The sequence below is a fragment of the Salmo salar genome, chromosome ssa03, assembly GCF_905237065.1.
Source record: "Salmo salar chromosome ssa03, Ssal_v3.1, whole genome shotgun sequence".
NCBI lineage: Eukaryota > Metazoa > Chordata > Actinopteri > Salmoniformes > Salmonidae > Salmo > Salmo salar.
This window is the reverse complement of record NC_059444.1, coordinates 81224170-81249607: the sequence shown is the minus strand read 5'-3', so window position 1 is coordinate 81249607 and position 25438 is coordinate 81224170. Positions and strand designations below refer to the sequence as shown.

The window sequence follows — 25438 nt, the reverse complement described above, 5'->3', positions numbered from 1 at the left end:
TTCATTAGCCTGAACAGCCGCTAGTGGTCACTGTTTACCGGTCTTTTGAAGGTTTACTATCCGATGACATATGGATTGTTTTATATCTAGATTCCACAGCCACAAAGTCAAAATTGTCTATATAGTAAAAATGTATGTAAGGAAAACATGCTTTTTGGTCTTAATTTAAGGTTAGACATAAGGTTATCTGTGTGGTTAAGGTTAGGATTAAAGTTGGGGTTAGGTGTTTTATTTTTAAATTTTTTATTTCACCTTTATTTAACCAGGTAGGCAAGTTGAGAACAAGTTCTCATTTACAATTGCGACCTGGCCAAGATAAAGCAAAGCAGTTCGACACATACAACAACATAGAGTTACACATGGAGTAAAACAAACATACAGTCAATAATACAGTAGAAAAATAAGTCTATATACAATGTGAGCAAATGAGGTGAGATAAGGGAGGTAAAGGCAAAAAAGGCCATGGTGGCAAAGTAAATACAATATAGCAAGTAAAACACTGGAATGGTAGATTTGCAGTGGAAGAAAGTGCAAAGTAGAAATAGAAATAATGGGGTGCAAAGGAGCAAAATAAATAAATAAATAAATACAGTAGGGGAAGAGGTAGTTGTTTGGGCTAAATTATAGATGGGCTATGTACAGGTGCAGTGATCTGTGGCATGCTCTGACAGCTGGTACTTAAAGCTAGTGAGGGAGATAAGTGTTTCCAGTTTCAGAGATTTTTGAAGTTCGTTCCAGTCATTGGCAGCAGAGAACTGGAAGGAGAGACGACCAAAGGAGGAATTGGCTTTGGGGGTGACCAGAGAGATATACCTGCTGGAGCGCGTGCTACAGGTGGGTGCTGCTATGGTGACCAGTGAGCGGAGATAAGGGGGGACTTTACCTAGCAGGGTCTTGTAGATGACCTGGAGCCAGTGGGTTTGGCGACGAGTATGAAGCGAGGGTCATGGATACGTCAGGCGTGCATTGTTCTTAGAGTAGATGTTTCGGCAGTTGTCGGTATTCGCATCCCAGGTTTACATAATTTCTAGCTGCAGACTAGTAATTAGTATCTAAGATTTACTCTTATTCTGTAGGGATCGATAGTCTGAGTTTAACCATTTCCAGCCGTGTAGCCAATGCTCCACGTGGTATAGATTTCTAGTTTTGGTACTCAAACCTGTGCCACCTCAGCTTACACCGAGGTATGCGTGGTCTGAAAAGGATTTCCTCAGGAGAGGGTTTTATTTGTAACAATAGAAAAGGTGGTTCCATGACACCAGATCATGTCTGTGCTCACGGGGGCGTGGCCGCTGACTAGTTAAACTTTACAGGGAATACAATTCTCTCAAAATTAAAGGTTAACATCACATTACATCATTTCACAAATAGTTTCATTCATTTTATACAATAATTAGATGCAAACACCATAATTGAGAAATGTACACATTCAGAGATATAGATATGTGTGTTTCCTGTCCTTCGTGAGGTCACCAAATGAAACACACTCAACATAACTGTCCCTTAAGTGTCCACGGACCCTTCCCACATTCTCACAAGTGGACATATAGTTTAATTTTCCCATTTTGGGGATTTAGGAGTTCAGCCACGTGAAATCCTTTGTTGACTCTGTGGTCTCTCTCTCTGCATGAAAAGGGGAAGAGAGTATCCGCCAGGAATTTACGACCTGAGATAACAGAACCTGGGTGTAGGAGAGAGTGAGAGAGCGGGAAGCCATGATCTACACCCAGAAAGGGCCACGTCATGACACTTGCATACAGTTGTGAGGGACTATTAACTAACCATTAACATGAACCAGAATTATTCATTCTTCTACCTTATGCAACACATTTTCTGTCAACGATCATGATATTTTTCTTGACCAGTCTAAGGGGTTGATTGTGCCTTTTAGTTAGTTGTTTGTTAGTTGACAGAGAGTCAGCAGATGAAGCTGAACAACCAGGATAACTCTGATGAGTATGAGGAGGACAAGGAGCCCCGATCGTCCTTCCTGACACCAGCTGCCCAGCCCCAGGCTGCAGGCTACATTCCCCCAATGACCCAGCCAGGGATGCCCCCTTTCCTCACAGCACTGGGATGCCTCCAGAGGAGCTGACACTGGGGTTATTACTAGGACTTATCTAGATTAATTACTTCATTATTTATAAAGCTTATAAAGAGACAATGACTGATAATTGCTGATTGTATGACTACTTTTGTTTGCTCAATACAGCACCTGGTAAGTTTATTTGGACGTTCTTTAGGTCTAATAAACAGTCATGTAATAGTCATTTTACTAAGAACTCTTGTGATTATGTGTTTTCTCTCCATTCGGTCTTCAGTATGACGCCCATGGGTGGGATGATGCCTCCAGGACCAGGGATGCCCCTGTCATGACTGTCCTGATCAGGTCAGGTTACAGGAGACCACAACCCTACAGAGTATCTCTCACCCCCAACAGAGGAGGAGAGATCTAGGGGTCTGAAGATGTGGGGGTTTTATGACCCCTCACGCCCATGATAGATCTTAGGCCACAGACAAAATTCCTTTGTCCTCTCACTATGGAAAACCAGCCTCAGAACATTAAACATGCAATAAAGGGACTTTGGAACAATGGTTTCCGTCAGCCACAATGGTGGTCATGACGATAGATGGAATGTGAAAATGAATGTAATTTTTGTGTTGTTATTAAAGGTTAATAGATGATGTTATTACAAAAACATTGTAACTTTAAGAGTTTTCCCAGTATATGCCTGATGTTTATACATTGTACGTTGTGTGGAAAATGTCCAAATCAAAGAGAATGTTTTGGTAAAGATGAAATGTGATGTTAGTTGTCTAAAATTGGATTTGAGTCAAATCTAGACCTTGCCTCTTAACTTGGTACGCCCAGAGAATTGCCCTAAAGGCGGTTACGCCCACTTCTGACCCGAGGGTATAAGACATGGGGGTTAAGAATGAACTGATCAGACTAAGTGACCCAAGCTGCAGCCGAGGTCTAAAAGGTCAACGAACCCCAAAACGCAACACAAGGTTGAAGACAAAGAATCTTTTTCTACCCAAGCTACGGATGAGTAGCTGTGTCTAAGCGGGTGAATTCAAGCCGAACCACCCAGCCTCCACTCTCCATTGAATCGTGGTATCTACACTGTTTCATTCCTACGCTGTGAGCTCTGAGCTACAGAGCTGTCTGTCCTCAGAAGACCCCTTTCAGAGCAAGGGCGAGGAATCAGACCACTAAGCCAAAAAGGACACTGACATCGTGAGGACAACCAGAGAGTTGCGCCGGAGAAGTGCGTCATTGAGAAGCCTAAATGACCCACGCGGAGCTTCCCATCTGAGACCTCCAACATGTAATGACATCATTATATTCTGACCCATAAGAGCGGCAGTTCGGGGCAAGGCTAGGGTTAAAATAAGCATAGCTGACAAATGCACCCAAATGTATGTTTCTCTCGTGTACTTTCTCTTTTTCTCTCTCTTTTAAATCCCCATTTTGGGTAACATGCACCATAGTGTGCGTGTTCTAATCAATAGCCTAGACTGTGTTTTTGTGTATGTGTATCTTTTATCATCATTTTAGCTTTCTAGTAAATAAATAATCAACTAAGATTGGTGTGGTACGAATTCATTGGTGGGACCCGGGTCCGTGCAGATTCCCGGATTATGCGACGTTCAGAATGAGACTGTAGAGGAAATTGATTAATTAGCGACTGTTGTAAAATCGATATTCTGATATTCTTTGAATTAATTAGGGAAATAGAAACTCAATAAAACTAATTTTCCCATGGTGCCCCAGGTTAATGAGTTAATAATTGCTTGATTCATTTAATCACGCAATTATAAACCGTTAATCATTCGATGAGCAACAGTCGTCACATTAACTAATACAATGTCACGACACCCCTGATGATGTCGCCAGGACCAGGGACGCCCCTGTTGATGCCAGGAATGCCACCCGTTAAGGGCTGTCAGGTTAAGACACACCTGTACAAGACTGCAGAAATCCACTATAGCTTCAAGCGCCATAGCTCCTCCCTGAGTGCAGACTCTTCCCTGAACATTTCTCCACTCCATTTTACACTAGGGGATATTGTTGTTTTTCAGCTAAAGTTTATAACATGGTTTGATTAGCTTCATGACGAAGCTGTTATCAAGGAGACATCAAAGGAGCCACTACTCCCCCTGCAGCATTAGCAGGGAGTGAAAGACTTCAGTGTCTGTTCACATTTAATACAATGAATGAAAAAGGACTGGTAAACACATCCATGATAAGCATGAGCTGAAGTCTGGTCAGTGTGGTGCTATTGATAAAACCTGTGTATGGCCTGACAACCCTCATTATTTATTTCAAGTTAAAGCTGACAAAACTTTCCTTTTCAGTCCAACGGATATCTGTACACTCTTGCTTACAAATATTACTCTATTTATGTTTTAATCTTTATTATATCTGTAGGAGCCAAATAGGTCATATTGTATACTTGCATGTTTCCAATTCATGATGCATTTCTGTTGTATGTGTGTTTGCCATTAATCCCCGGTCAAGTGTGTGTTCCCCCTCTAAAGGCCAATGGAGAATACAGTTAAAAGGCAGACATGCTCCAAGGCCTACTGGGAGTGACTGGAATGGCAGCACAGTCTTTTGACCAAACCAGACCATATTTACCATGCTGTTTGTTTTTTAATTTAATAATCAGAATCATTTTTGGTAGACATTTTTGTATCCAGAAGAGCGACAAATAAATGTATTATTCTTTTTCAACTTGAATCAAACTCTGGACATTGGATTTGTATGTGTCAAGACTAACATTTCACCACTCTTCATTGTGGATAAACGATTAGAATGGAAATTGTATTGGGACAATTATAGTGGACAATTTAGCCACTACAATATCAATCTAAGGCCTTGGGGATTTTAATATGGTTGTGCAGTAGAACCAGTTGCTTCTGGTAAGAAGAAGCCAGCTGACTTTCACTTACCGTAAAACTCAAATTAAACGCAGAGTCTCAAATCTGGGCATCGGCACACATTTCAGAAAATAAAAACAAATAAACAATGGGTCTAAATGAATTGTTTCAAGGTTACCATGTACACAGCTCTGATATTCCCACGGTCATGTGAATATTATTATAATTGTTTCTTTATTCTGTCATTGTTGCTAAACATAGCGCCACCAAAAAGAAAACAGGATATCAAATTCACAGATCAAAACATGTGGGCGTGGCAACAGCCAGGCATTTTGGAATTGATACAAAATGAGCGAGAGAATGGCGAAGTCAAATGGTCGAACTTCAACGTTTGTCTGAGGTGGATCAGAAGTGGGCGAGACTGCAAGGTTGGGGGAGGAAAAAGGTTAGGAAGAAAATAGATGCCTAGTTCAAATAGAAGCCATTCTCTACTAAGCGTTGGTTGTGGTCAGTGATTGAAACAAATTAACGCCCAGGCTATTCATTGAAGTTTTACGGTAATTATACATAATTGAAATCCCATACCTAGTTTGGCTGCACAGGCAGGCCAACTTTGCCATTTTTTTTCACTTATTGGTCTTTTGACCAATCAGATCAGCTCTGAAAAAGATCTGGTATGAAAAGATCTGATGTGATTGGTCAAAAGACCAATAAGTGAAAAACAATATCAGAATTGGGCTGCCTGTGTAAACGCAGCCTTACAAATGTTAGCTAGCATGATATTTTCTTAAGTATACTTTTGTAGTTGTGTTAGTCAAATAGCAACAAGAAGATGCTGCAGTACAGTGAATTATTGATTTAATTAGCCCTGAGCCTTTGTTTTCACTGTTGTTTTTAATTTATTTGCACTCATTATTAGCCACAATATTTATGTTATTTGTTAATTAGCATAGTAGGCCTAATTGTTCACAGACCTACCTAGTACACACAACTAAGCCAAAGAAAGCCTACTGTATAGTACTTTATGACAAATGTAGATTTTGTTGGGACAAATCCGATTTTATCAAACATGGTGCGTCCATTTTGTTAATCTGCAGTGTCTTTTACATAAAATATAATATGTATCTTTTACTTTTAGTTTATTCAGCATTATATTAGGTGTGCGAAACGAACATACTGCATTTGACTAAATTAGTAGGTTTTAGGATCAACAAGTCCTTTGCACTGGTAACAAAAATACTTCACCTGACAGGCTTTTAACAAATTTCATAGTTTTATTTGACTAACTTCAATTACAATACATATGGGTATTATGCATTGAATACTGGATTTTAAGACATCATTTATATATGTATATGGAGAAGAAGACAATTAAAAGGTATTTATTTACAACATCATCATTATACATACAACGTTATTCACTATTTACATAATGCAGCTTATTCTAACAGCACCATCTACCCTCTGTTTGTGTTCCAGGGTTCCCATTGTATTTACCTAATACAGCTTATTTTAACAGGACCATCTACCCCCGTTTGTGTTCCAGGGTTCCCATTGTATTTACATGTTGCTCTTTGTATTTCTTGTCAAGTTCTCAAATGTTGCAAATACATTATTTACTAAAGTGTTCCTAATCAGCTGCTAACCATTCACAGTAGTGAAAATGTAAATCACATTAATTTGGTTACTCTCATTTCGCTATGTAGTAGAAACCTTTTGGGAGCACATTTTGTGCTTATATGGACATGAAGTTGAAGTATATCTTACTCTTCCTGAACTTTAATGTCAAAAGCAACCACCCCATCGAACGAGAATCCTAGGTAAAAAGTGACGTTTTCATTTGCATTTGGTAACGAGGCAGAATACAAGGGGATGACTCGGATCTTGCTTCCCTTGGTTTTGCCTTGAACAAACAGATGCTCGTTTTCTGTCCATCCTTCAACACGTTTCAGCATTTGGACAACCTGTGGGGTTTTCCACACCTCCCCACCGAGCCACTTGAGCCTTCTCTCCGTGAGATTTCCCTTAATGTGCTTTTCAATAGCACTCCTATGAACAATCCTGTTCAGACCCCTTTCCTTTCCAAGAAAGAAGTGAGTCATTATTCTGCTCTTTTTTGGTTTCATTTTAAGCCGACGTAGTCTTTGAAGGTCCTCAATGGCTGACATAAAGACTTCTTTGTTTTTTGCAGAGCTAGGTTCATTGTCCTCTGGCCAGAATAAGATTGAAAGCAAAAAGAAGGCACTTGCTGACTTGCTGCCTTCCCTGTAAAATCTCATGCTGAGATCTTGAAGTTTTGTTAGCGCAACTAGCTTTGGAGAACCTGGTATAGCACAAGCAAGAGCTATCTGAGAGAAAATGTAGTTGACCAGGTCTGTCTGGTCAAGTTCTTTCATTTTGGGGTTCTCTGGATACATGGAAATGATTTCCTCTAGCTTCTTGCCACATCTCCCAGTCTTGTGGTCAGAGAGCAGGGAGAGGATGGTTGTGACATTCCCACCTCCTAACTCGTAAATTTTCATTAGTTTTTTGAACGGAGTGACCATTACATCTTCAGCACAGTCAGGCATTGGACTGTCTACATGCGAAACAACATTACAGAAAAAGCCAGCGTACACAGCGCTTTTCCTTGTAAGCCATTTCCTTGGATTGTTTACCTGTTCAGGTTCTCGTGTGTCAAGTTCCTCTTCTTCCTCACTTATGTCAGTGCGAAAGTAACTTAGGTCTTCAGAAATGCACTCGAGAGCATTTTCAATACTTTTTTTAAGTCCTTTTAACTGGCCATGAAACTTCTTCCAGGGTTTACTAACTGCTTCTGGTATATCGTCAGTCAGTAAGTATCTCATAAGCTCAGATTTTCCATCTTTTGTAGAAAAAACATTCACTGAGGATATGAGCTGAAGGAGCCGACATCCAACGTCTACTTCCCCAAAGTAGGAGCTGTTCAGACTGACTGTCTCTGATTTGGGAGCTTTTTCAGAGGCACGAAAGGCAGCAATTCCTTTCAGAGCTGTACCAATGATTTCACATACCTCTTCAGGCGGTTTCTCAGCTTTCCCCAGAGCATCATGTTGTTCATAAAACCACTTTTTGTATACCTGCCCCTCCGTGTCAAGGATGAAAGTATCATGTGGACAACGCGCTTTTGCTTCCTCTGCCCAACGCTGGGCCTCAATGAAACTTTTGTTCGTATAAAGCAGTCGTGCTAGCTGCTGGGCAACAAATGCATCCTTTCCAAAGCAGGTATATGCTGCTTCTAAAAGTCCAGTTGCTTTTTGAAGGCCATCAGGCTTCTCTCTACAGACATGCTCAATCAAAGGAGAGAACGAACTGTCATCAGGATCACCTCTGCTTATTTTGTTGCGTCTGATGAGCAGATCTCGGAGGAACTTCAGAAATTCATCCCTGCCAAACCTATGATCCATCAGAACCTTGTCAAGGAGAAGATCCTTTGCGATGGAGCTTTGAGGCTGAATGGCAGACAGCTGTTCCAGAATTTCCCTTGCTACGAGAGGGTGCATTTTAATGGATGAAATGTGTGTTGTACTTTCTCTCAGTTGTATGAAAACAAGTCTGGCCTGTTCACTTAGAGAATTCACAAATGTATGGTAACGGAAGCGATCTATTTGGATGCCTAAGCCCAGGGAGGCCTCACAGTGTGACACAGATATGTAGGAGTTCTGAACATGACAGTTCAGCAAGGCCACAAATCGGATAAGGCGAGTGGTGAGAGATGAGTGATCAATATCCTCCAGTAGGTTCTTCACAAAGCCCTCAATGTAACTCTTCTGAAATCCCTCACTCATGAGTACAAAAGCTAGAATGGACTCAATAGGTTCAGACATCAGTTCTTGCCGTTTCTTTTTGAATAGAATCTTCTCCTGTTTAGACAGATTGTGTGTCACTGATACTGTCTGGGAATTTCTTGTCATCTTTTCTGGGTTGTGGCATCTTTTGCAGATAAGAAGGATGAAACATAATGCCGAAGCATTGATCTTCATGGTTGCAATTGCATTACCTAATTCTCGCCTGAGCTCATCTACATACTCTGCATTACAGTCATCCAGCAGCAAGAGCACCGGGAGACAACGGTTTTTGTCTTTCTCTTCATATTCTCGGAGGCGTACTGAATGCTGACAAACAGTTTCAATTAGGTATGATTGCTTAACCACTGCACACCGGAGTTTGGTTCTACAGTTCCAGAGGATCTGATGTGCGACTGTACTTCCACCACTGCCAGGTTGGTGACATATGTTGACACTCTGAATGGACCTATTTGTTGTATCACCCTGTAAAATGGCCTCTAAAATCTTGGTTGTTTCTTTGTATGCGTCTCTCTGAATGACCTCTTCACACTTCACATTTTCTGCAAGCCACAAGTGCATCCAGCTGATCTTCCCTCCTTGATAGAAATACTTCTCAATGTTACTAACTTGGTCATTGCCCATTACATCCAAGTTTGTTTCTTCACACTGATCAGCACTGACTATGTCCAGAGAAAGCATCGTGTCTTCATCTATAGGCTTCAGGAAGCACAGACCTTTGTTGAACACAGGTAAGCGTCGAGTCAGTTGTTTATTGGAAAGCTGAATGCTTTGAATTGTAGCATCTACATGACTCATTGGCATGCCAACAATGCTGATTCGTTCCAGTGATTCCAAATCACAAGATGTTTGAGCGTGACTTGACCACTTCTTGTAGTTCTCTATGGACTCTGAAATGATAGCCAAATCCTCGTGGCCATTCATTTCTGCATAGAATTCGTGAAATGTATCAACAAGTGGCTGTTCAACCTGAGACATGAGCAAGAAAAGGACCACAAATGAACCTTTAGGAAGGATTTCATTGCAGATGACAGAGACAGTCCTTTTCAGTTGTTTTTTCTTTGTTCTGATCCAGGTTTTTTCATCACAAGGATCTTCTCCACCATGGTAATCATTCCGCCCATTGCAGAATATCCAGCTTGTCCTATCAAATAGCTGTAAGTTCTTCTTGAAGTCAGTGGTGCTTAGACCAGGATCAATAGCAAAGTCATGCAAAAAGTGGAGGTTAGCAGCATGGTGCTCACGATATTGTCCACAAAGTCCAGATGTTTTGGAGTCTGGATCAAAGTCAAAAACACAGAAGATTTTCATGTGCACTAAGAAGTTGATAGTCTTCAGATGTTCTTCTTGAAACTTATTTGTCACAATGATGAATGACAAGGTGTCATCCATGTACTTTTTTCCACAGGTCAAGAGAATTGACAATTTTCTCCCAAGATCCTCTCTAGTGTCTGCAGTTGTTTGACTGGTAGAAGACTCTGCCTCTTCCCTCTGTAGATCTTTCTCTTTCAGTCCTTGAATGAAATGAACTAAGTCTTCACTAGGTATGCGGGGTGTATTGGCCCCTACTCTGTGGTATGGTGCTTTCTCCTCATAGATTACTCTGTTGGTTTTCTCGCTGAACTTTGGAATGGTAACACTATAGAGTTGGTTTTTCACCACTCTTGCCTTTGGGACAATGTCAAATTCAATGATACAGTTTCCTCCACTGCTCCCCTTGTCAATTACCTCAATAAACTTTGGATTCCTTATGCATTTCCTGGCATCAGAATGGTGGTTTAAATCCTTGAAGCAGTTTTCAATGTAGTCCAATGCATCCACAAAGTCACTTTGGTTTTCAACTGGTATTCCGATGATTTCACCATGCTTGTAGCTGTCTTTAATCTTATCCATGACCCCAAAGTGTATTGTGCCATTGGTTCGCATGTTCATGCACCCACAAGCAAATCTGATTACCTCACTTGCGACTTTGACTCTAAGCTTCAGTGGTTCTAATTTGTGGGCAATTTCCAGTGACTTGTATTCATGGCATGGAACAATCATGTTTTCAATTCCAGTCTCTGGTGGAAGAACTCTGTGCTTGACATATCGGAAGTCTTTGTCATGTTCATCAAATGCATGGAAGTTACTTAGAGAAGAAGATGAGCCATCTGATTGTTCATTTTCACTTGTGGAAATGGGTCCTATTTCACTTGTTTCACTGGTCCTCTCAACTTTGTCTTTTGACTCTTGTGAGGATGCAGCACTGGATTCATCATTTCTGGTATCTCTCTGTGTGCTACTGCCTGCTTTTAGTTTCTGTGGTCTTGGCTTCAATAGATCATTACGATTAGATAGCAGAAGTTCAATTTGGCCACCTTTCATTTCAATTGTGTCACGTAGATATTCTCTTTGCAGCTTCATTAGTGAAGGTCCTGTTACCTCCTCTTCGTACAGTTTCAGAATGTACTTCTCTTTTACTCCAATGGATTTTAACCAGGAGCTCACATGGGATTCTGTCCATTTGCCACATGGCAATTCGTTCCACTCTGTAAAAAAAAGAATACTCCCCATGTAAGACTTCATGGTATATCAATATTTGCACCTGGGTTGGAGTGAATCATATTGAAAATTTAGTCATTTCAGGAAGTTAAAATCCAATAAATTAATTGAAAATAATTAATTGAATTTCAATTCAGTGCCTAATGTCTGATTTTAGAATGTACCCCAACCCTGAGCATAGACTAATAACCATTTTCGATTGAGATTTCCCATCAGGCATTCATTTTATCCAAGGAATGTTGTACATATTGTACATGGGTCATTCTAGAATTGTGGTGGCTTTGGACATGGAATTTTGGAAAAATGTGTTTAAATGTGTTTGGGCACATCTTCCCATTCTAAATCAACTAATATGGCAGCTTGATGCCTTTAAAATGATTTTTTTTACCATTATGATAACATTATACCACCAGTAGGAGTCGTAATTCCATGCTGTCACAGTTACCAGCCCTTTCAAGCTTAACATCCTTATCATTTATCGCCCTCCAGGTTCCCTTGGAGAGTTCATCAATGAGCTTGACGTCTTGATAAGTTCCTTTCCTGAGGATGGCTCACCTCTCACAGTTCTGGGTGACTTTAACCTCCCCACGTCTACCTTTGACTCATTCCTCTCTGCCTCCTTCTTTCCACTCCTCTCCTCTTTTGACCTCACCCTCTCACCTCCCCCCCCTACTCACAAGGCAGGCAATACACTTGACCTCATCTTTACTAGATGCTGTTCGTCCACTAATCTCATTGCAACTCCCCTCCAAGTCTCCGACCACTACCTTGTATCCTTTTCCCTCTCCCTCTCGCTCTCATCCAACACTTCTCACTCTGCCCCTACTCGGATGGTATTGCGCCGTCCCAACCTTCGCTCTCTCTCTCACGCTACTCTCTCCTCTTCCATCCTATCATCTCTTCCCTCTGCTCAAACCTTCTCCAACCTATCTCATGATTCTGCCTCCTCAACCCTCCTCTCCTCCCTTTCTGCATCCTTTGATTCTCTATGTCCCCTATCCTCCAGGCCGGCTCGGTCCTCCCCTCCTGCTCCGTGGCTCGACGACTCATTGCGAGCTCACAGAACAGGGCTCCGGGCAGCCGAGCGGAAATGGAGGAAAACTCGCCTCCCTGCGGACCTGGCGTCCTTTCACTCCCTCCTCTCTACATTTTCCTCTTCTGTCTCTGCTGCTAAAGCCACTTTCTACCACTCTAAATTCCAAGCATCTGCCTCTAACCCTAGGAAGCTCTTTGCCACCTTCTCCTCCCTCCTGAATCCTCCCCCCTCCTCCCTCTCTGCGGATGACTTCGTCAACCATTTTGAAAAGAAGGTTGACGACATCCGATCCTCGTTTGCTAAGTCAAACAACACCGCTGGTCCTGCTCACACTGCCCTACCCTGTGCTTTGACCTCTTTCTCCCCTCTCTCTCCAGATGAAATCTCACGTCTTGTGACGGCCGGCCGCCCAACAACCTGCCCGCTTGACCCTATCCCCTCCTCTCTTCTCCAGACCATTTCCGGAGACCTTCTCCCTTACCTCACCTCGCTCATCAACTCATCCTTGACCACTGGCTACGTCCCTTCCGTCTTCAAGAGAGCGAGAGTTGCACCCCTTCTGAAAAAACCTACACTTGATCCCTCCGAAGTCAACAACTACAGACCAGTATCCCTTCTTTCTTTTCTCTCCAAAACTCTTGAACGTGCCGTCCTTGGCAAGCTCTCCTGCTATCTCTCTCAGAATGACCTTCTCGATCCAAATCAGTCAGGTTTCAAGGCTGGTCATTCAACTGAGACTGCTCTTCTCTGTGTCACGGAGGCTCTCCGCACTGCTAAAGCTAACTCTCTCTCCTCTGCTCTCATCCTCCTAGACCTATCTGCTGCCTTTGATACGGTGAACCATCAGATCCTCCTCTCCACCCTCTCCGAGTTGGGCATCTCCGGCGCGGCCCACGCTTGGATTGCGTCCTACCTGACAGGTCGCTCCTACCAGGTGGCGTGGCGAGAATCTGTCTCCGCTATACACCAAGTCACTTGGCTCTGTCATATCCTCACATGGTCTCTCCTATCATTGCTATGCAGACGACACACAATTAATCTTCTCCTTTCCCCCTTCTGATAACCAGGTGGCGAATCGCATCTCTGCATGTCTGGCAGACATATCAGTGTGGATGACGGATCACCACCTCAAGCTGAACCTCGGCAAGACGGAGCTGCTCTTCCTCCCGGGGAAGGACTGCCCGTTCCATGATCTCGCCATCACGGTTGACAACTCCATTGTGTCCTCCTCCCAGAGTGCTAAGAACCTTGGCGTGACCCTGGACAACACCCTGTCGTTCTCTACTAACATCAAGGCGGTGACCCGATCCTGTAGGTTCATGCTCTACAACATTCGCAGAGTACAACCCTGCCTCACACAGGAAGCGGCGCAGGTCCTAATCCAGGCACTTGTCATCTCCCGTCTGGATTACTGCAACTCGCTGTTGGCTGGGCTCCCTGCCTGTGCCATTAAACCCCTACAACTCATCCAGAACGCCGCAGCCTGTCTGGTGTTCAACCTTCCCAAGTTCTCTCACGTCACCCCGCTCCTCCGCTCTCTCCACTGGCTTCCTGTTGAAGCTCGCATCCGCTACAAGACCATGGTGCTTGCCTACGGAGCTGTGAGGGGAACGGCACCTCCGTACCTTCAGGCTCTGATCAGGCCCTACACCCAAACAAGGGCACTGCGTTCATCCACCTCTGGCCTGCTCGCCTCCCTACCTCTGAGGAAGCACAGTTCCCGCTCAGCCCAGTCAAAACTGTTCGCTGCTCTGGCACCCCAATGGTGGAACAAGCTCCCTCACGAGGCCAGGACAGCGGAGTCAATCACCACCTTCCGGAGACACCTGAAACCCCACCTCTTTAAGGAATACCTAGGATAGGATAAAGTAATCCTTCTAACCCCCCCCCCTTAAAAGATTTAGATGCACTATTGTAAAGTGGTTGTTCCACTGGATATCATAAGGTGAATCCACCAATTTGTAAGTCGCTCTGGATAAGAGCGTCTGCTAAATGACTTAAATGTAAATGTAATGTAATGTAACACCAATGACGGTAACACCAATGACACATTTTAGGTAACTGAGGATTTTCTTAAATGAAGGCCAGAGATGCTCAAATCTAAGGTCATTAACTTAATAATTTGTTAAAGTGATATGATTAACCAATAACACTTCTTTTCAGACAGACTAAATCATTCTCAAATGTATGACATGTTAAAAGGGTGTGATTAGCTAATAATTTTCCTTGGACACTGGACCGTTGGAAATGTGTCTTTTGGTCTGGAGTCCAAATTTTTGGTTCCAACCCTTGAATGAGTAGGTGTACTAAAACTTTTGACCGGTAGTGTAAAGTACCGGTCAAAAGTTTAGACACACCTACTCATTCAAGGGTTTTTCTTTATTTTGACTATTTTCTACATTGTAGAATAATAGTGAAGACATCTAAACTATGGAATTACACATATGGAATCATAACACCAAAAAAGTGTTAAACAAATCAAAATATATTTTATACTTGAGATTCTTCAAAGTAGCCACCCTTTGCCTTGATGACAGCTTTGCACACACTTGGCATTCTCTCAAACGGCTTCATAAGGTAGTGCATTTAAATTAACAGGTGTGTCTTGTTAAAAGTTAATTTGTGGAATTTCTTTCCTTCTTAGTGCGTTTGAGCCAATCAGTTGTGTTGTGACAAGGTAGGGGTGGTATACAGAAGATAGCCCTATTTGGTAAAAGACCAAGTCCATATTATGGCAAGAACATCTCAAATAAGCAAAGAGAAACGGCAGTCCATCATTACTGTAAGACATGATGGTCAGTCAATCAGGAAAATTTCAAGTGCAGTCGCAAAAACCATCAAGTGCTATGATGAAACTGACTCTCATGAGGACCGCCACAGGAAAGGAAGACGCAGTGTTACCTCTGCTCCAGAAGATAAGTTCATTAAAGTTAACTGTACCTCAGAAATTGCAGCCCAAATAAATGCTTCACAGAGTTCAAGTAACAGACACATCTCAACATCAAGTGTTCAGAGGAGACTGCGTGAATCAGGCCTTCATGGTCAAATTGCTGCAAAGAAACCACTACTAAAAAAGATTTGCTAGGGCCAAGAAACAAGAGAAATTGACATTAGACCGGTAGAAATCTGTCCTTTGGTCTGATGAGTCCAAATTTGAGATTTTTGGTTCCAACCGCCGTGTCTTTGTGAGACGCAGAGTAGGTGATCTCCGCATGTGTGGTTCCCACTGTGAAGCATGAAGTAGGAGGCGTGATGGTGTGAAGGTGCTTTGCTGGTGTCGTGTCTTTGGCATCATTAAACTGAAGATTAATCTTTATCAAAAATCCTCTGTAATTATTATTACGTGATTAAACTACTTAATCATGTAACTGTAGTTAACTAGGAAGTCGGGGCACCAAGGAAAATATTCAGATTACAAAGTTATAATTTTCCTAATATAACTTTCAGATATTTTAATATCTGATCACTTAGTCTTCTGATTAATGAATTATTCTTTACCTCATGTTAGTCTCATTCCAAACGTCGTAAATTGTTGGTTATCTGTATGAACCCAGTCTTCACTATGAGTCATCCATACAACAATTGTCTTAAAATCATTTATTTACTAACTAACTTCTCCAGGGCCGGCGGGACGAAATCGTCCCACCTACGTAACAGCCAGTGGAATCCTGTGGCGCGTTATTCAAATACCTTAGAAATGCTATTACTTCAATTTCTCAAACATATGACTATTTTACACCATTTTAAAGACAAGACTCTCGTTAATCTAACCACACTGTCCGATTTCAAAAAGGCTTTACAATGAAAGCAAAACATTAGATTATGTCAGCAGAGTACCCAGCCAGAAATAATCAGACACCCATTTTTCAAGCTAGCAGATAATGTCACAAAAACCCAGAAGACAACTAACCTTTGATCTTCATCAGATGACACACCTAGGACATTATGTTATACAATACATGCATGTTTTGTTCAATCAAGTTCATATTTATATCAAAAACCAGCTTTTTACATTAGCAGGTGACGTTCAGAACTAGCATACCCCCGCAAACTTCCGGTGAATTTACTAAATTACTCACCATAAACGTTCACAAAAAGCATAACAATTATTTTAAGAATTATAGATACAGAACTCCTCTATGCACTCGATATGTCCGATTTTAAAATAGCTTTTCGGTGAAAGCACATTTTGCAATATTCTAAGTAGGTAGCCCGGCATCACAGGGCTAGCTATTTAGACACCCAGCAAGTTTAGCACTTACCAAAGTCAGATTTACTATAAGAAAAATGTTATTACCTTTGGTGTTCTTCGTCAGAATGCACTCCCAGGACTTCTACTTCAATAACAAATGTTGGTTTGGTCCCAAATAATCCATAGTTATATCCAAATAGCGGCGTTTTGTTCGTGCGTTCAAGACACTATCCGAAAAGGTAAATAAGGGTTACGAGCATGGCGCATTTCGTGACAAAAAAATTCTAAATATTCCATTACCGTACTTCGAAGCATGTCAACCGCTGTTTAAAATCCATTTTTATGCCATTTTTCTCGTAAAAAAGCGATAATATTCCGACTGGGAATCTGCGTTTAGGTAAACAGACGAAAGAAAATAAAGCATGGGGTCGACTCGGGCACGCGCCTAAACCCATAGTACTCTGATCGGCCACTTGCCAAAAGCGATAATGTGTTTCAGCCAGAGGCTGCCTCGATATCGTTCAGCTTTTTCCCGGGCTCTGAGAGCCTATGGGAGCCGTAGGAAGTGTCACGTTAGAGCAAAGATCCTCAGTCTTCAATAAAAAGAGCCAAGATGAACAACAACTTGTCAGACAGGCCACTTCCCATATAGAATCCTCTCAGGTTTTTGCCTGCCATATGAGTTCTGCTATACCCACTAGGGGAATGTGCCCTATCATTTCTTTGTAACCATATCTACTTTGTTTGTTTGTGTTATGCATTTCTGTGAGTACTTAGCCTGTTGGGGGTAGGGGGCAGTATTGACACGGCCGGATAAAAAATGTACCCGATTTAATCTGGTTACTACTCCTGCCCAGTAACTAGAATATGCATATAATTATTGGCTTTGGATAGAAAACACCCTAAAGTTTCTAAAACTGTTTGAATGGTGTCTGTGAGTATAACAGAACTCATATGGCAGGCAAAAACCTGAGAGGATTCTATATGGGAAGTGGCCTGTCTGACAAGCTGTTGTTCATCTTGGCTCTTTTTATTGAAGACTGAGGATCTTTGCTCTAACGTGACACTTCCTACGGCTCCCATAGGCTCTCAGAGCCCGGGAAAAAGCTGAACGATATCGAGGCAGCCTCTGGCTGAAACACATTATCGCTTTTGGCAAGTGGCCGATCAGAGTACTATGGGCTTAGGCGCGTGCCCGAGTCGACCGAATGCTTTATTTTCTTTCGTCTGTTTACCTAAATGCAGATTCCCGGTCGGAATAGTATCGCTTTTTTACGAGAAAAAAGGCATAAAAATGGATTTTAAACAGCGGTTGACATGCTTCGAAGTACGGTAATGGAATATTTAGACATTTTTTGTCACGAAATGCGCCATGCTCGTAACCCTTATTTACCCTTTCGGATAGTGTCTTGAACGCACGAACAAAACGCCGCTATTTGGATATAACGATGGATTATTTTGAACCAAACCAACATTTGTTATTGAAGTAGAAGTCCTGGGAGTGCATTCTGACGAAGAACACCAAAGGTAATAACATTTTTCTTATAGTAAGTCTGACTTTGGTAAGTGCTAAACTTGCTGGGTGTCTAAATAGCTAGCCCTGTGATGCCGGGCTATCTACTGAGAATATTGCAAAATGTGCTTTCACCGAAAAGCTATTTTAAAATCGGACATATCGAGTGCATAGAGGAGTTCTGTATCTATAATTCTTAAAATAATTGTTATGCTTTTTGTGAACGTTTATCGTGAGTAATTTAGTAAATTCACCGGAGGTTTGCGGGGGGTATGCTAGTTCTGAACGTCACATGCTAATGTAAAAAGCTGGTTTTTGATATAAATATGAACTTGATTGAACAAAACATGCATGTATTGTATAACATAATGTCCTAGGTGTGTCATCTGATGAAGATCATCAAAGGTTAGTGCTGCATTTAGCTGTCTTCTGGGTTTTTGTGACATTATATGCTAGCTTGAAAAATGGGTGTCTGATTATTTCTGGCTGGGTACTCTGCTGACATAATCTAATGTTTTGCTTTCGTTGTAAAGCCTTTTTGAAATCGGACAGTGTGGTTAGATTAACGAGAGTCTTGTCTTTAAAATGGTGTAAAATAGTCATATGTTTGAGAAATTGAAGTAATAGCATTTCTAAGGTATTTGAAAATCGCGCCACGGGATTACACTGGCTTTTGCGTAGGTGGGACGATTTCATCCCACCTAGCCCAGAGAGGTTAAGGGCTATTTGACCAAGAAGGAGAGTGATGGTTTGCTGCATCAGATGACCTGGCCTCCACAACCACCCGACATTAATCCAATTGTGATGGTTTGGGATGAGTTGGACCGCAGAGTGAAGGAAAAGCACCCAACAAGTGCTCAGCATATGTGGGAACTCCTTCAAGACCGTTGGAAAAGCATTCCTCATGAAGCTGGTTGAGAGAATGCCAAGCGTGTGCAAAGCTGTAATCAAGGCAAAGGGTGGCTACTTTGAAGAATTTAAAATCTAAAATATATGTTGATTTGTTTTTGGTTACTACATGATTCCATATGTGTTATTTCATAGTTTGATGTCTTCACTATTATTCTACAATATAGAAAATAGTAAAAATAAAGAAAAACCCTTGAATGAGTAGGTGTGTCCAAACTTTTGACTGGTAATGTATATCCAAAATCAATAGATATCTCTAAATCCCCAAACCATGTCACTACAACTCTACTCATCACTGCTGGCTCAAGCTAATTTGCTTGCCCTATAGTACTTTAAACAATGCATACAAGCACTTGCATTATGTTTTATCACTGATAAATTGTTTAATATAAACAAAAACATGTACGATGTGTATCTATTTGAAATGTGTACGTGTTTTTCATGGTGGCAAAAGTGAGGGATGCAAAAGCCACCTCATTTCAAGAATGACCATATTTATATTTAAACATTCATCAGATGATGGATAATAGCCATTCCTCTCTGATTAGATGTCATGACTAGGCTTAAGAACTGTGACACATCACATTTTTTATTTTCTTATTCCAGGTCATTATAAAACTTTGGCCAATTATTTAAAATGGATGAAACTTGGAGCTAAACATATCTAGGCAATCTCTACTTATAGTATAGAATTGATCAGAAACAGAATCCAAATTGCACTGATAGATATTCATTCAATGTTCTGTAAAACTACACAGTATAAAAGTATTTGACAGTTTGATGTATCTGACTTACCCATCCTGTAGACACTGCATGTCATTTCATTTCGGCATCTTTGAGAGGTGAAAATAAAAGGAAGGGTTATCAAGGCAAAAGTGAAAGATGAATCGCTGATCTCAATATGCCTTATTTTTTTTACCTTGACAAATGACCTACAATGAAATCATTCAAGCCCTGTTTATACCTGGTGCTAACATGCATCGTGTGTCCTGATCTTGTCCACATTTAGATTTTTAGACAGGTGTAGATGATTAAAATAACTAAGCGAATGGGAACTGCAAAAAATTTGTCCTACAGATAATAACGCTCCGCTTTGCTAACGGCGCCGGAAGATCAGTAGGGTCCACAGCATAGCTGCTCTGAGGAACAGAGGACAGTACAAGGGGGGGGGGGCAAACAGTGTGAAGGGAAGCTGACTCGATTAAGCAACAGCCGTCCAGGTGAAAGGAAGCAAGACGTGGTATCATCTCAACCACTGCACCAGGATCCCAACAGAAAGGAGGAAACAACCAGATAGAAATGAGGACCCAGAGGATGCTGAGGATGCTGATACACCAAACGGGGGCGCGACAGGAGAAGGAGCAGCGGAAGAAATCGTGGCTCCAAAAGGAAGCCAGGAAGCTAACAGGCCAATTGGAAGCCAAGAGACAACTGATACACCGCCAACTGCTCTCAGAAGAAGTAAACGAAGAGACAGGGCGGGAGAAGAAACCGGCCAACCAACAATATTCAAACCTGTGGGACCAGAGACTCCAGGGTGGGGGAAAACGATATGCCTGATACTCCTGGTGATATGCCTACTGTGGAAGATATCTATGGTGAAAGCCCAATACAATGGGACCCAGAAGTACACCCCAGAGAATGGGAACAATTCTTCCCTGGAATTGATGCCTACCCAAATGGGGAGCCAGGTGGATCAGAGGAGGGAGATCCACAAACTAAAGAAGGAACTACCCCTACAGGAGCCACTGAAGAAGAAAATATCCCAACAGAAGCTACTGAAGGAGAGACGAGCCCAACAGGAGCTGCCGAAGGAGAAACTACTCAAACAGCAGGAGGAGAAACTTCCCAAAGGAGAGAAGAGGGAGACGTTCCAAGGGCCGAAGGGCAAGGGACTTTTCCCACAATTGACTTCTCGACTCTCACCCGGTCCCCTTGATGAACAATTGAATAGGGAAAAAAGAGAGGAATGTGCTGCATACAACATTAAAACTGATTTAACTAGACCTCAGATAGACAAAAGTACTGTGGTGAAGGGAAAATATGAATGTTTCTATAACTATGGTATTGGTGGGATTAACGTAGGAAACACAACTGTTAAATGTGACACTATCTGGGTGTTAGAGATTGCGGGGATTCGCAAATTTGATAAGAAAGGATTAACTACCAATAGGAGGGGTTCGTGTGGCCACATCACTCAGGTTGCACCATCTCTTACTATGTTAAAAATCCAAGATAGAGGTATTGCTGATAGCTTTTGGATGTGTGGGAAAAACAAACTTCTGAATGTTATTCCTGAAGAATGGACTGGATTATGTGCTTTAGTCAGAGCAGTCCAACAGTTTACCATCATCAAAACACCACAGGAGGAACATGTTAAAACTAGAACTAGGAGGGAGTATGAATCAGATCCTAGAGTGTACCCTTATTCAATTGGACAACCCAGAGGTGTGCCCAACGAGTTTAAGGCCAGAGATGAGATTAAATCTGGATTTGAATCTATATTTTTGTGGGTAACACCCAATAAGAACTTAGAGTGGATTAATTATATATACTATAACCAACAAAGATGTATTATTTATACTGACTCTGCCTTGACAGCCTTAGGAGAACAGGTAAAGGCCACAAGTCAGATGACATGGCAGAATAGGGAAGCTCTCAACTGGCTATTGGCAGAGAAGGGGGGAGTTTGTGTAATGTATGGAGATGCTTGTTGTACTTTTATTCCCAACAACACTGCACCTAATGGAACATTTTCCCTAGCTATGAATAAACTTAAAGGGTTAAGAGCAGAAGTAAAGGCGAATGCTGGGTTTGATTCTCATGCCTGGGATTGGTTGGACCTGGCTTTGGGAAAATAGGGTGCTATGTTTACTAGGCTGGCCATTATGATGGGTGGAGGTCTAGTGGCATTGGGCATTGTATTTTGCTGTGTGGTGCCTTTGGTTAAATCACTTGTGGTCAAAACCACTGTTAAACAGATGTCAGTACATGGAGCAGACCCTAGACATAAGAGGGGGTCAGAAAGAAGTTTAAGGAACATATACTGGATCCACCTCTCATAATCAATCCTGTCCCTGGTAACCCTGGACATTATACGGACAAGTATGGAAAACCTTGCAATGCTGTTGGAAGACCCCTTGATTGCCCTTTTGGTAATCCTAACTGTCGTCATGGGGTAATTCTTGGGGGAGGTTATGAGTGCCATGATTGGCGTCCTGGTGGGTTTCCTGTGTATGCCAAAGATCCCGATTCGGATGAGATAGTGCTTGTCCATGTACACAAAAAATGTCTGCAACCCAGGCGTTGCAAGTAGTGCTCCCAAGAAGACAATGATGGACATTACCATCATCCTGAACCCTTATTCTGTGCAATGTGCCAAAGAGAGGATTGCCCTATATGTGGAAATGAGGAATGTGCCCCTATGATGTAAATTCTGGTATGACTTTGAACAAACTTTAAGTGTATGTTGTATTTTATGTTTGTTTTATGGTTTTCATACATATATAAATGTATGCATTTTCTTTTAAATTCAAGCCAGTTTTGCCTTCCTAAAATGAGGATCATTTATTACACGCTAGGTAACAGAAGGTATTCCGGTTACAAGTGTCTACGGACCATGCCCTTAATCTTCTAGCAGTAATGATGGATACATGCTTAATTTCAGTTAGAGAGGGGTCCGCGAGGGAGAATCGTGTTAGAGTGTCTCAATTTGGAATGTTGTCTGTAACTTTTATTTTTGCTCACTTAGGCCTTGTTCAGATTCATAGTAAGAATATTAACTTTAATCAGGTCTATTATGTATCTATTATTTTGCTTCCATCCTTATTGTCTCTAGTTTAATCATGTTAGATCTGGGACTAATTAGTCCCAGAGGAGGGATTTATGTGGGAGAAAGGTAGACGTGCTGAGGAAAGGAAAAATAGAAATACATTAGCTAGCGAAAGAGGAGACTGGCAGCAGGCCCTGAGTGGAGATAACAGGTGGCCATACATCCCCAAGTAGGAACCACGCAACGGCCAGGCAAGCTGAATGTATGGCCATGACTAAATATATGCCAAGCGTAAGCCTGCAATGCAGGCATTATTTTCATATCCATATGAGGAGAGTCTAGCCACTACTATGTTAGAGCTAAAAGCAGATATGGGCGTTATCCAGCCACTACTATGTTAGAGCTAAAAGCAGATATGGGCGTTATCCATTGGGTTGAAAGAAAAAGGTGGCAGAACGCATAGGGGGTTTTACTTCATTTACATAAAGGATGGACCTATGTATTGTATATGCATAAAAGCAGAGCGGGGGCCTAAGGAAGGGAGTTGTTATCCGCGAACCGGCTCGGCTTTACTACTCTGTATTAAAGTCTATATTGAATTTACAAGTTCTTGTAAGAAGTGTTATTCTTAAGACAATTTTCCACGACACTACCTGTCCCAGACCTGCTGTTTTCAACTCTCTAGAGACAGCAGGAGCGGTAGAGATACTCTCAAAGATTGGCTATGAAAAAGCCAACTGACACTTACTCTTGTGTTACTGACTTGTTGCACCCTCGACAACTACTATGATTATTATTATTTGACCATGCTGGTCATTTATGAACATTTGAACATCTTGGCCATGTGCTGTTATAATCTCTACCCGGCACAGCCAGAAGAGGACTGGCCACCCCTCATAGCCTGGTTCCTCTCTAGGTTTCTTCCTAGATTTTGGCCTTTCTAGGGAGTTTTTCCTAGCCACCGTGCTTCTACACCTGCATTGCTTGCTGTTTGGGGTTTTAAGCTGGAATTCTGTACAGCACTTTGGGATATCAGCTGACATAAGAAGGGCTATACAAATAATTTGATAATACCCCCCTCTAAAATCATTGACAGGTGGCACCTTTGACCTAAGGCATCATTATTTGTATTAACATGAAATAATCATTATTTTGAAACAATTTATTTTAAATAATTTGCATATAGGGAGGGATCAGGAAATCAAGTCACACTGTAAACAAGGTGGCTGGTTAATAAACATATAAAATACCATGTGTAGAAACAAGAAACCTTGATCAGAAAGTGATTGGGTCACCTTGATAGGAACACAAAAACCACATGTTAGCACAAGGTGTAAACGGGGATTCAGATGAGTGTTTATCTACCCTCATACATGAACTTGTAAGTAAGCATTTCACTGTAAGGTCTACACCTGTTGTATTCGGCGCACATGACAAATAAACTTTGATTTAATTTGATTTGATATTCAGTGCAGAATTGTTCAAAGACCGGTTTGTCGGCTTTGACAATCACTTCAACCAGGAACCTCAGAACTTCCTCTTTAAAATTAGTTGGAAGTATTAGTAGGAAGTATATGAACTTAATTTAAAAGTTTGAAACACATGTAATTGCATGTGTTTCTCACCCTATAATTCCTGCAGGGAGTCCAGATTCCAAAACATAAACAATTCAATTCCAGTTCTTGTTTCTAAATGTTATATATAAATACCTTAAATTCTGTGCAATCATAACAAAATGTTATTCACTAAAAGTTCATGTAGATATCATTCTTAATAGCTGAATAAAGTTAAATATTGAGTCATTAAAATGTATTGGTTTTATACAGAGATTCTAGAGATGAAATGGCAATGTTTAATGGCAACGTCGTAGATCGTGATAATCGTAGCCCTTAGTAATTATACACTTTTGAATCCACAACTAAACATACACACATTGCACTTTTAAAAGCCTTTATGATTATTATGGAATTGAATTAGCTTCTTACAAAATACAAATATTCCACAATGTTTAAGTACATTTCATACTGCTCACCTTGAAACTGACGGCTGAAGTGGTATTCACCATATGAAGTGACTACTTGACAGTGTGGTTGCTTTTATTTTCTGGGCATAGCAACAGGGTGTGTCTTCTGCAAGGGCAGTCCACACAGACATGCACTTTGTCCTAATGCCCCCCACGCGTTTGAATAAAGTCCATCCTTTTTAACTTTTAAATAGTAAGTGTGATGTTATGGGGCTGACAATGTATTGAATAATAATGAACATAACTATCTTATCCTTGGTGCATACACATGTTTAACTGTTTGATACATATTGTCATAAAGTATTTTTCTCCAATCAGATATGGTACTTAATGAGTTAATTCTGTTGCAACAGCTAAATGTTACAACACTGAAACTATGGGGGTTGTGCTGAGCAGGAAATCGAAACTTCAGGAAAGAAACGTCAGGAAATAGAAACTTAAAGAAACACCTGGATCATTCTTCAATTGCATTAGGCCTATAAGGGCTCTTCAAAAGAAGTCCCTTTTCATTAAAGTACAAAAGGTTATTTTAGTAGAAAAATCTGGTGGGAGTAACCAGATGGTTACTGGTGTTACTAAGAGGATGGGTTGAAGCCCAGGTCTCCTGCACACCACAACATTGTGTTAGCCTGCTGAGATAGGCATTCGTTTGTGGAGCTAGTCTTCAGGTCGCAGCTATAGATTACAATGGTAACACATTACAATGGTAAACAATTACTCAGGTGCCTTCCAGACCTGGGT

The 25438-nt window shown here is 41.4% G+C and overlaps 1 protein-coding gene across 1 annotated transcript; it reads right to left on the bottom strand.

Moving 5' to 3' along the window:
* Window positions 1-6253: 6253 nt before the first annotated feature.
* Window positions 6254-24779, bottom strand: LOC106601794 (sterile alpha motif domain-containing protein 9-like). Its single transcript, XM_045715589.1, has 3 exons — window positions 24707-24779; window positions 19698-19735; window positions 6254-11239 (listed from the first exon to the last, which is right to left on the bottom strand). Exons 2-3 carry the CDS (start codon window positions 19720-19722, stop codon window positions 6651-6653), a joined length of 4614 nt encoding a protein of 1537 aa, XP_045571545.1. The 5' UTR covers window positions 19723-19735; window positions 24707-24779; the 3' UTR covers window positions 6254-6650.
* Between the last annotated feature and the right edge of the window lie 659 nt (window positions 24780-25438).

What these genes read in the sequence shown, in the direction of transcription:
- LOC106601794 (XM_045715589.1), bottom strand. Translation starts at nt 19,722, where the DNA reads ATGACATGCAGTGTCTACAGGATGG. An exon ending in ATGCAGTGTCTACAGGATGG is followed by an intron (nt 11,240 to 19,697) that starts GTAAGTCAGATA and finishes TTTTTTTTACAG; the next exon opens with AGTGGAACGAATTGCCATGT.